This window comes from Saimiri boliviensis, chromosome 9 (assembly GCF_048565385.1).
Source record: "Saimiri boliviensis isolate mSaiBol1 chromosome 9, mSaiBol1.pri, whole genome shotgun sequence".
NCBI lineage: Eukaryota > Metazoa > Chordata > Mammalia > Primates > Cebidae > Saimiri > Saimiri boliviensis.
In genome coordinates this window covers 8,111,617-8,124,319 of record NC_133457.1, presented here as the reverse complement: position 1 = coordinate 8,124,319, position 12,703 = coordinate 8,111,617, and the positions used below count along the sequence as shown (strand labels likewise).

General features: G+C 40.7%; 1 protein-coding gene and 1 long non-coding RNA gene across 5 annotated transcripts in view; one reads left to right on the top strand and one right to left on the bottom strand.

Moving 5' to 3' along the window:
* ATP2C1 (ATPase secretory pathway Ca2+ transporting 1) overlaps nucleotides 1–507 on the bottom strand; it is a 165,584-nt gene extending 165,077 nt beyond the window's left edge. For 2 of the 4 annotated variants that reach the window (XM_010335812.2, XM_003925085.4), the window contains exon 1: nucleotides 171–507. In XM_010335812.2, coding sequence (XP_010334114.1) covers nucleotides 171–278 — 108 coding nt within the window. In that variant the 5' untranslated portion in view covers nucleotides 279–507. The remainder of the gene's footprint in view (nucleotides 1–170) is intronic. The other 2 variants (XM_010335813.2, XM_010335814.2) reach the window with 1 other exon arrangement.
* The window catches only part of LOC141585573 (uncharacterized), a 68,636-nt gene that overhangs the window by 41,466 nt on the left and 14,467 nt on the right, over nucleotides 1–12,703 (top strand). The gene's annotated exons all lie outside the window — the stretch shown is intronic.

The window sequence follows — 12,703 nt, the reverse complement described above, 5'->3', positions numbered from 1 at the left end:
TTCTCACAAGCCTGCTTGCTTTCTGATTGCCAAGTCTGAACAGCCACAAGCAGGATCTGACCTGTGCCTTTAAACATGTAAACCAGCACAAATGAAATCACTAAGCCACGTAAAAAGCAACAAGGAACAAGCATTCGTTAACTTCAAAGATAATATAAACAAAATGATACCTGTTCTTCGGCTCTTTGGTTTCTGAGCGTTGATAAATACCTCCTAATGGCATGGAGAGGATATTTTTTGAAATAAGAGAATCTAGATGGAGGCAACAGACTATCCATAGTGAGGAAAGCAAGAGGGTCCTTGTCTGCACCTCCTTGTCAGCAACCATATGAAATTAGAAACTTAGCAATTCCTCAGATGCCTAAAGATCTGTTTGTAGCTCGACCACTTCCCTCCTACAAACAAAGCAAATGTTCTTCTCCTTGCTATTTCCTCTTTTGGGTAGAGTTCCTGGTGAAACCAGACAGCCAAGTATGAACACTGTCTAGAAGCGTCCAGAAATGCAACGCCCAAAGGGCAATAGGAGCCAGGAGGAATTCAGGGGCTGGTCCACAGAATGCAAATTGCCTAGTGGTAGTGATGCGACTGTCCTATTTCTAGCAACAGTATTCTGTTGCAAGCTATGTTAATATTAGCTAGCTGGTGACTTTCCATACCCACAGATTCTCGTGAGGCTTAATTTTAATTCTTCTGACACTTTTTCTAGTTCTTAAACAGGGCATGAGATGTGGTTTTTTTCAGTTTCCTTCTAGATTTCTTATCATCATGAGCACACACAGGCAACCCTCAATCGCGGTCTGAGCTCGAAAGTGTTGATTCATTCAGTCTTGAGAAGACTGTTTTAGGAGACTTCTAAAAAAATTTAACAGATTACCTCACTCTTCATTGTTATCAAGGGGCTTACTGTCAGCACTGAAAACGTTTGGCTTGCACTGCGATGCATTATGCAAGATGCCCAGTAACCAGATACTTTACATTAATTGAACAATAGCCGCAGATTCTGAGTTAAAAGGCTTCTCTCCTAGAATCCTTATCTCAAATCCACAGGCTGAATTCAGAAACATTAACTTTGCCTAGGCTTTTTAAAATTATGAGTGTAAGCGAGAGAAAATGTTATATGTTTACTTTCTAACTCATAAAAAAAAGATTCGTGCTTTAAAATAAGGAAAGAAAGAAAAATAATGCCAAGAGGTCTGTGGTCTTAGAGGACATGAAATCATAAAATTTGAAAGTTCAATATTTTCTTAATACTTTATAGAGATCACTGGGTTTTTTAAAACTAGGGCCCCAAACAGACTTTACTATTTTATTATCCTTTTAAACTTTACAATCGCTGGTTCCTTTGATGGAAACATTTGGTCACTTCTGTGAGCGGCTGTCACGTAGAGAACAGACTGGACATCAACAAAAATTATGTGACCCAGAGTTTTCTTTAAGGGTGAAAGAGAGACCTGTTCTTCCCTCTTCACAGAGAGCACTGCAAGTTAGAGTGAAAGAGGAGGTAGCCAGAGCTGGGGAAATGATGTTGCAGCCTGAGTTGTCCCCCTGGACAGCCTCCCTGACACTTTTGGCTGGGTCACCTGCCTTCAGGGAACACACCTGATGGTCTAAAACTGTTGTGCTGCAAGCAGCCCAGGCCATCTGTCAGGCTGGCATTGGGCCCACTAGCAAGGTGATCTTCCAGACTCACCAGGGCCACCCTGGCAATTCCAAGAAGTCATTTACATATTGCTACTGGAGCTGGCTCCTAGGAGGAGGCCCTGCCCTCCTGTCACCTCTTCTGGTGCACCATGCTACGTGCATACAGAGGCTCTGCACGTCCTTCTGTGTATACTGGAGACAGCTGACTCTGATGAGGGCAAGAGAGAAGCATTGTGTTTGTAAAACACCTGAATGCTAAGGGCACAGTGTTGCATGTTCTTTGCCAGTTCATGACCCAGAAAAACAAGACGTGTAGAAGGCCAGAAACCGTGGGCCAACTTGAGGCCCTGGAAAGAGGCAGCCCTATGGACAGTGGGGGCAGGCAAATGTGCCATTCATACACACCTTCAAGCTCCAGTAACTGTCCTTTTGCTTCTCTTTTTTAAAATATCTAAACTTTCAGAGATCCCTCTTTATTGTGGGCAGAAGCCAGCAGCCTGCTAAACACTCACGGCAAGACTGGTGATCCAGGCTTTTCCCAACAGACGAACACAAAGCAGACTTCATTTTCGTGGTTGTTTCAGGATCACTTTTTCTCAGGCTGAGGCGAGTGAGGAAAAGAAATGGAGAGGGAGAAATACAGCCCCCCTCAAACAAAACTGTTAGATTGAGCACAACAAAGAAAAATGGGTGAAACAAATGCAACTAAAACTCCTTTAGGAATTTAATTGATAACAAATATAAATCATATATTATACTTACTGGGCCTTTTGGCCAGGTGCTGTGCTAAAGTCTTTACATATGTTATCATATGTAATCCTACAGCAACATATGGGAAAGCTAAAGCTCAGAAAAGGTAACAATTTGCTGAGATGCCACAGCTACAAAAGCAGAGGCAGAGGGGATTCTAACCAGAAAACCTGACTCCAGTCTCTGTATCCCATCAGTATACTGCAGAGCCACTTAACTCACACCCGGAAATGAATTCTCAAGGGCCTATTAACTTGAAGAAAGAAAGACATGGAGCCACCTTGTTAAAGAGAAATACAGGCTGGGTGTAGTGACTCACGTTGTTAATCCGAGCATTTTTGGGAGGCTGAGTCGGACAGATCACTTGAGGTCAGGAGTTTGAGACTATGCTGGCCAACATGGTGAAACCTCGTCTCTACTAAAAATACAGAAACTTAGCTGAGTGTGGTGGCATACACCTATAATCCCAGCTGCTTGGGACTAAGGCAAGAGAGTCTCTTGGACCTGGAAGGTGGAGGTTGCAGTGAGCCGAGATGATACCACTGCACTCCAGCCTGGGCGACAGAGCAAGAATCCGTCTCCAAAAAAATAAAAAAGAGAAATACAAAAGTAGACTGCTAGGAATTCGAAGACTATGATTGGAGAAGATAAGCAAGCATATCTTCTCAAACAATCATACAACTTCCTGCCCTGAATTCTTTTTTTTTTCTTTCTGAGAGGGGATCTAGGCTCATTGCAACATCCGCCTCCCGGGTTCAAGCAATTCTTGTGCCTCAACCTTCCCAGTAGCTGGAACTACAGATACATGCCACCACGCCTGGCTAATTTGTTGTATTTTTAGTAGAGACAGGGTTTCACCATGTTGGCCAGGCTGGTCTCAAACTCCTGACCTCGTGATCCACCTGCCTCAGCCTCCCAAAGTGCTGGGATTACAGGTGCGAGCCACCATGCCCGGCCCTGAATTCTTTATAAATGATGTTCATATCATTACCGACCTCTTAAAGATTCCTTTATGAAATGATTCCAATGATGCTAAAAAGAAGTTGTATTTGTAGTTACAGATATTCTGCTTCCCAAATTTTGGAAACCACTACAATCTCAGTTTCTGTTTGACACGGGTTTCAATGGTCCATTTCCCTCTATATTTGATACAATATGAATGTGGGAATTTATGCAACCTGTTTCTCAGACGGGAGGCATAGTCTGCTTATGTTTACAGTATGGACATCTCTGCATTGCGGCTTGGAGGAATACCTTTTTTTTTTTTTCTGAAGTGCCACTTTTTAATTGCCATTGTGACTCAGGTACTTTGGTGAAGGACAGCTGATCAGAATCCTGGTAGCTACAATCCACATCTGCAAGGACTGAAAGTGGCCAATGTTTCTTCCACAAATATAAGAGGTATGTTCTACCCTCTTTGAAGTAGAACAATAAAGAGTGGAAGCAGTTACCCGTTATTTTGCAGAACTCACTCCCACCCCTCTTCCTCGATAAAAGAATAACCAACAGAAACCATGAATCTGGAAAAGTCAGGTCAAGGCTGCAGTGCTGCAGTGAAAGGAATTTGTGTGTTCTCTGTGCTTTCTAATAATTATCTGGTTTTTTTGCAAATGGCTTAAAGTATGGGGAATTCCAAATTCTTCACTTGAAAAGCAGCATAAATAGGCAAAGCCAACACCAGGAAAAATAGTGGCAAGGGAGTGAGGAGAGAGATATTTTACAGTTTATTCTTTTTCAAATGTTGAAGAAGATGGGATGAAAATGAAGGTTTGTGAGGTCATCTAGTGCTCTGCACTGCACACAGTAGGTGTTTAGTTAACATATACCAATGCATATTCATTGAAAAAGAATGAAAAAGAAAAAAGAATGAGATCCAAGGGTTAAATTCAGGTTGAAAAACATGAAAGAAAAATTGAGAAACAGTGTCTCCAGGATACCTTTGAGTTGCTGAGATTTTTCAGATTACATCAGGACAAAAATGAAAACCCCACTAATCTCCTCCTTCAATCAGTGCTAAGAGTTTCCATCAGGAAAATGACTACATTCTCTGGGAATTAATCCAGCCCAGATATTGAGTGAAAGGCCAGCAGTTAGGATGATAGAGAAGCTGCTAGTTCAGAAAACAGAATTCATTTTTTATTATGAATTCCACTGAGAAATCACTCTCATCCCACTAGCTCTGTAGATACTGGTCCAGTCTCACACTCCCCAGAGGACAGCATCAAATACAATCAAGAGAGGAATGGGAGACACCTAATATTAATCAGGACAAGCTGATACAGCACCAGATTCCACCTTATTGCATGATTAAAGCACTTCTGCTACTTCATAGGACACACTTTCTTAGTGCCCTTACTGCATAGGGAGTAATTGTCCTACATCTGCAGATGGTACATTTTTACTTTCCCAAAATTCACTTTCAAAAAATCCCTCTATATTCCCATTACAACCATCATTCAGTAACTTTGATGTTTCTAATTGCTGTATAAACTGTGCAATTTTTATGCCTTTTGCTTTTTGATTTCAAGTATTAATTTCTCAAATTTAACAACATTTCCATACTCATGAGACCCTTGTCTTCCACTTAAGAAAAAAAGACATTTTTCTGCATAGTTTAGACCAAACTCAAACATGTATTTGAATCATATGGAGGGCTTATTAAAGCTCAGGTGGCTGGGCCCCGCCCCTCAGAGTTTCTAATTCTGTAGATCTTGGGGGAGGAGCAAGAGATTTTGCATTTTTAACAACTTCTCCAGTGATGCTGATGCTGCTGGGAACCTCGCTTTGAGAGCCACTGGTTTGGGAGCTGTCAGGTAGGAACATGGCTGTAGAGGGATTTCCCAGGTGGGGTTTGAAAGATAAATGCCCTGTTTGCTAAAGCACTTTGAGAGCTTCCATCAGGCTCACATTTTGAAATATACTTCCCAAGTTGGGGTGGTTTTCCTCAAGCCAGCGCTCATCTCTTTTCTTGTAGCCACTTTCCCATAAGGAAGTTCCTGCAAATCAAGCTTCACATGGGCCTCCCATCAGGTGATATCGTGACTTAATATCTGATTGCTTCCACATTCTCTCTCAGTTCCTCTTGTCAAGGTACAATGGGTCTATCAGTAGTCTTAATTTAGGGAGATCAACCTTGCTTTAGTCCCAGGGCCAGAAAATAGAGCCAGCTCTACCCAATGCCCCCTCTTTTTCTCTCTTCTGCCACTAGCTTCCTTCTTATCCTTTTGAAGTTGGGGATGAAGGGATCCTAAAGCTGAAACAGGGAGCCCCCTTACCACCAAGAATCTCCCAAATCACATATTTTCTCAAACCGATCCCCAAGCATAACCTGCTCATCTTTGTCTCCAACATGCCCATGGTTTGGGATGAATCCTCTAACTCCATATTCTTTCATCCAGTCTTGAGAATTTCCACTCACGATGGAATTGCAAATTATTCCTTTAACAGAAACATTCAAATCTCCCAGCAAACTTAACTGTTTTTGATGGATTTGGGTCAGGTCTTTGAAACTGTGTTGCCTTCTTTTCCCCAGCAGTCATGATTTGCTCCTTCTGGGAGGCCTAGCACCAACCTAAAACAAAAGTGAAGAGGTTTTCCATTTGTGGAAAATGGCTTAATCCTGGGGGAATTTCAAACTGGCGGGCATACTACCAATAATTCTATATGAAAACTAATAATATGGTTTTACTACAATGCTTCTCAGTCTTTCATGTGCATATGAATTACCTGGAAGGTCTAGGATAGAGCCCCAGATCCCACATTTCTAACAAGTTCGAGAATGATGTTGATGTTCCGTATACCTTACTTTAATTAGCAAGAGTCCAGCTAGTACCTCTTTTAGAATGCAAAATCAACACTATCTCAGAGCCTTAGTTTAAACTTCAACTTTAATGTTACATGAGTTTCTTCCACTAATACTCATCACCATTTGCTATTACTAAATTTCATTTGTTTACTTTTTTTTTTTTTTTTTTTGTCTCCTCTATTGAAACATAAGCTCCATGAGGGCAGGAATCTCCTTCATCTCAGTTGCTGTTTTGACCCCAACACTTAACACAAGTGGCAACAATGTAGAAGCCAGGGAACAGAAGAACAAGTGGTACCCCACTTAACAAATGAGCTGAGGGTTAAGGTAACAGCAGAGAATGCTGAGAAGAAACCCAGTTTGCACTACAGAATTCCCCAAAGGCTCCAGAACTGGCAGACCAGGTAATTCTGGAAATGCGGGCAGAAACCAGATGGTTGGTTGACAATCTTTAAGAAGCATTTTGACCAGTCCTCTCTCTACTCCATTAAAGAGGGGATTGAAATTTCTTTGCAGAAGATTGGAATTTATTTTCTCTCCTGTTCCCTTGGTTCTTTGAGCTTAGCAATCCTTCTTCCTGTATGCAGCTGCCTAATTCTTTCGGCATCAGCTTAAATCACACCTGCTTGGAGAGGGTTTTCCATACTTTTCTGTCAAGAATAGGTTCCCCCTGATTTTTTTTCTCACTAGGTCAGTTCTTTCTGTGTGTAAGTTGTTTACTGAACACACGGAAGTCATGGGATGATATTATAAAGAGAAATCATCTTCTACTACTATCCATTTATACATGACCCGTGTGTGTGTGTGCACATGCACATCTTCCTCTATATATGAGTAAACTTTTAAGCAGTCTGCATGACTTTTTTAGTTACTCAAAGGAACTAAAAAATCCTACAATAATTTCATCCTAAGCAAGTCTCAATTTGATATAGCCTAGTCTAAGAAAACATTTTCAACCTTGACCTTCTCTCTTCGCTTTAGCTGAAACCTACGGAGCACTGACTCCTTTCAGCAGAAGAGAGAGGAGAGAGAGGAGTGGTGTTCTCGCCTTCACATTTCTCCTCCTCCCCTATCCTGCTGACTGAGATTTCTGAATCTGCCATGACAAAGGCAAGGGTTGGAAGGAGAGACGCTGTGAATAGAAAATTCTTACTTGGCTGGTGCTGCTGTAAGAAGGCCTCATTCTCTCTGGGCCTGGCAGTTTTTTAGAGTTTCTCTTTCCCCGGCGGGCCCTTCATTCATTGCCGCCTTAGGCACCTGGCTCAAAATTATCCTGTCCACCGCAGGGCTGCCACCATCCTTAATGCATGTCAATTTCACCAGTGTTTGGTTCCTGGGTTTACTGACTTGCTAAGAAAGATTTTCCTGACCCTGAGGTTATAAAATATTTCTCTATGTTTTGATCTGTTTTGGTCTTTTTTTTGAGACAGAATCTCCCTGTGTCACCCAGGCTGGAGTACAGTGGCACAATCTCGGCTCACTGCAACCTCCACCTCCCAGGTTCTAGTGATTCTCTCACCTCAACCTCCTGAGTAGCTGGGATTACTATAGGCATACGCCATCACAACCTGGCTAAATTTTGTATTTTTAGTAGAGATGGGGTTTCACCATACTGGTCAGGCTGGTCTCGAACTCCTAACCTCAGGTGATCCACCCCCTCCTCGGCCTCCCAAAGTGCTGTGTGAGCCACCACACCCTGTGTTTCTCCATATTTTCTAATATGTCTTGTCTTTTACATTTAGTTATTTAACACCATTCAAAGTTTATTTTTGTGTATGATATGAAGTAGAGATTGATTCTACTCTCTTATAAGTGGATGGGCAATTTTCCTAGCCCCATATTCATTCTCCACAGAATTATAATTCCACATTTATAATCTATTCATGTCTAGTATATATTTGTGTATCAGTTTTCTAGGCCTGACATAACAAAGTATTGCAGACTGAGTTGCTTAAACCATAGAAGTTTTGTCTCTTAGTTCTGAAGGCTAGCGGAGTGAGATCAAGGTGTTGGAGAATTGGTTTCTTCTGAGGCTTCTCTCTTTGGCTGGTAGCTGGCCATCTTCACCTTGTGAATTCCCACGGACTTCCCATCTCCGAATAAAAACACTGTCTCCAAATAACATCGCATTCTGAGGTATAGCAGTTTATGACTTCAACACATAAGTTTAGGGAGGGACACAATTTAATTCATAACAACTCGAATCTATTTTCAGATGTTTGATTTGTCTGTTATTGTGTTATCATCACAGGTACAAACTTATAGATTACTTAGAAGACAATCTACTATTTAGAAATTAACTTTTCTTAATAGTTCAGGAGTTACATTGTTTGTAAAACTTTCCCCAATCTCTTCAACTCTCCTGCTAGAAACAAATAGCTCTCACTGTATTTTATCTGAACCTCCATTATAATACTGTTAACTTTATAAAGAGGTATGCCAACTTCTGTATCCAAACTACATTACAAGCTCCCAGGGCTCAAATAACTAAATTATTACTAAATATTATAAATATTCATATTTAGTATTATTAATAATCATTTGTTGATGCTTACTATGTGCTGAACACTGTGTTTTGAGTTTTGCTTGGACCTGCATCCTGCAAAGTAGAAATAAGGCTTAAAGAAGTCGAGTTACTTGCTGGAGAGCACTTAGCAAGTTAGTGACTCACTTAAGACTCCAGCCATTTCTATTTGACTCCAAATCCTAAATTCTTAGCCATTATGCATCACTGCCTTGACAGCTGTATTATACCCACTTCCACCGCCCCGCAGAGTGCCTGCTATTTAATATATGTGCCTACAAAGTGAACTAAGCTGAAAAGCACATCAACTGACAAGTTTTTTTTTTTTATGTCATTCTTTCTATTTAAAAACTCTTGTGACTAATGAGCTATTTTAGGTCTGGATTACTGTGGCTGCAGTAACACATATGTGATCAGGTCCTCCTCATCCCCACAACACGTAGAGCCTACGCTTCCCTATACTGAGAGTCACTGTTTCCTTCCTGCATAGTCCTGGTCTTTAACCTCAAACCAAATTCCATTACATTGTTTACTTGAGGCTACTGTTACTCAGCATGCAAAAATCAATGCCATGGGCCGGAAACGGTGGCTAATGCCTGTAATCCCAACAGTCTGGGAGGCCGAAGCAGGTGTATCACTTGAGGTCAGGAGTTCGTGACCAGCCTGGCCAACATGGTGAAACCCCATCTCTACTAAAAATACAAAAATTAGTGGCACGCTCCTGTAATCCCAGCTACTCAGGAAGCTGAGACGGGAGAATCTTTTGAACCTGGGAGGTGGATGTTGTGGTGAGCTGAGATGACAACATTGCACTCCAGCCTGGGTGACAGACCGAGACTCCATCTCAAAAAAAAAAAAAAAATGCCATAAAATATTTTCATTTAAAGATCAAAATAAGACAGTTTTGTGAAAGAGATTGATTAGCACATAGATAGTCAATAAATGCTAATTATCCATGATCACCGAATAATTTGTGCAGTGGTTGACCTATGAACAATATACTGTATAACAATGTGTTGATTTGATGAGTCAGGTTGTCTTAGGATAAAGGCTCCTGGTGGTGGTGGTAATAGCCCATTTTTAGGCTCATTAATTATGGCTAGAACAATACCTGTTTATACCTAAATTGCTCTATCTTTCCTAAATGTGAGGAATCCACATCTTTATAAAATTTTGACTAATATTATCTACTTAAAATGTATTTATATTATGCTTCAGTTCCCTGGATGAAAGAGCCATGTATTAATTGCGTAAAACATCTCATCAAAATGAATAAAGTCTCTATTACTCCCTATCTTCAGCATTAAAATGTATCCACATTCTAATTCATAGTTGCTTTATTTAAAAATTTTCAGTGATTTCCTTAAACTATTTCAAACAATCTTCCCTTTCCCAATGTTAATTTTCAAACACTTACATATTACTCTACATCCCCAGAAGCCTTTGTTTATAGTTATAACATTTTTATTGCTACAGAATTCCTTTTAGCTCTTTATGATTTCTTCTGCTCCAAGGTCCTATCTAGATCTGACATCTTAGGATTCTTAGATGCTCCACAATGAAAACAATGTTTTAAACTCTGAGCTTGTCACGCTCCAAAAGAATAGAAGGTTGAAGAGGGGGATAGGGCAACAGAAGTGCTGTTACTGTCACTGTTCTGCAGAATTGGAAAAGTAGCTCAAAATGACAGGGTGGGTTGCGTTTCTTTCATTCATGTGGCTACAAATGCATAAACGAGTATGTTTTTCAAGAGTGTGTCAAGGTTTTCTCCTTCCCATGAATTTTTCCCCAAGTATTTTTCATGACTTCCTACCAGGCATATCTTAAGTAAAAACTGAGTGCCCCACCCCCACTTACACAGCAGGTGTCCAACTTGCAACTTCCATCTGCATTATTTCTTACACTTCTGTCCTTATTAGGAGTTACTTCCTTTGTTTTGCAAAGAGGCAGCCTTGTAACAGGTGTCTTTATTTGGCAGCTAATATTGCCAGACCGCTTGAGTTTCTTCCAGTCTGTGGCTGGGCTTTTTGCAATTGATTGAGGGAGATGTAATGCAGAGACTACCATCTGAAATGTAAAATGCATCAGATTGGCTAGAAGAACTGAATGAAGATTTCATTTTGCTAATTTTAACACGCAAGTGCTAAAGAACACATTTTTAAAGACTTTTACAGGACACCAACTTTTCAGTGTTGTCCTAGCTTCTCAAACCCACAGTTTCTTCCCAAACCCACAGTTCACCATGTTTTTAGGAAAGGAGGGGTCACTTATGACAGAAGTCATGCCCCACCTTTCCTTCTGAAAGCACAGCCAGCTCCATGTGACCACCAAGCTAGACTTAAGACAACCGTTCCTTGGAAGCATAATTCCTTATCAGAGCCAGAAAAAGACAGTGTCCTCCACTAAGAGGAGTATGCCAATTGTTAAATTATTGTCTTTCAACTCCAAACTCAAAATTCTGTTCTCTACTTAGCAATGCTGGGATTCTACACACTTTTCTGCTTTGCCAGCTGTTCCCCATTAGCCTTTGCCAAAGGAAAGAAACTGAAAGTTTGAAGGAGTAAGAGAGGACTTACTCCTTTTTATTTTAATTTTGCTTCCTGTTGTTGACAGTCACTTAAGCAACACTTTTTTCACTCCAGCAACTGGACTTCGGCAGCAGCATTCAGTAAGAGAAGCTGAATCCAGCTTGCAGTTTTTCTACCACTCCCAACCAGTCTTTTCTCCTCAAAGACCTGGGTTTCAGCCCCCTGGTCCCTCCTCCTCTCCTCTGAGTTAGGACACAGGAGTACCAGCTGGCCAGTGCCTCCTTCTTCAGAAGTCTGGGCCCTAGACCCTTTCCCCACCTTGCACTAGGAATACTTAGTAGGCCAAGATTTCTTGCATTTACATGCATGGAATTGGAATTCAGGTTATTCTATTTGGATATATTATAGATAAAGATGTCATAAGAAGGCTGGAGGACTTGAGAACATTCTGTTTACGTGTTAATAACTCCCAAACCTGTATGTGAATACCAGAGATCTTTCCCCAAATAAGAACCTATAGGTATCTCAGCATGTACAAAATTAAATCATTGTCTTCCCCCTAAGATCAATGAATTTTGATATTATTGATCAGTTCCAAGCAAGTACTATGTTTTACCTTCTCATACAGTCTCCAAGTGCTGTCAGTTTGAATTTTTAAATGTTTCCTACATTCCATTGCTGCTTCGCAACCCCAGTTCAGATTCACTAAACTTTTGTGGTACTCCTTAATACCCTCCTAACTTGTCTCTTTGCTTTCTAGCTGTTGCTAATCTAACTCAATATTTCTAGAGTGTGTGTGGTTCTAAAAAAGATGTAAAAAGATAATACACATTTATAATTTCTGGAACACAGTTCCAGATCTGTCCAGTAACTCTGAAGCACTCTGCTTCCACTCCAAATCATTTAAGATTTTGCTCTTCATTATTGGTTTTGAGCAATTTGATTATGTGTCTTGGTGTCTTCTACATTATGTTTCTTGTACTTGTTTTCGCTGAACAATAAATTCATTTATTGTTTTTTTTAAAAATCTTATTTTTAAGATTTACTTGTTTATTGTTTCAATTAAGTATAAAAATTTTTGGCCATTATTTACTCGAACATTTCTTCTGCCCTCCCTTTAGGAGTCCTCAATTAACATGTATCTTCGGCCACTTAAAGTTGTCTCACAGCTCATTATTATTAGTATTTTGAGATACAGTCTCTGTCACCCAGGCGGAGGCGCAGTGGCGTGATCTTGGCTCACTGCAACCTCTGCCTCCCGAGTTCAAGCGATTCTCCTGCCTCAACGTCCCAAGTAGCTGGGATTACAGGCACATATCACCATGCCTGGCTAGTTTTTGTATTTTTAGTAGAGGCGGGGTTTCACTATGTTGGCCAGGCTAGTCTCGAACTCCTGACATCAAGAGATCCAACCACCTCAGCTTCCCAAAGTGCTGGAATTACAGGCATGAGCCA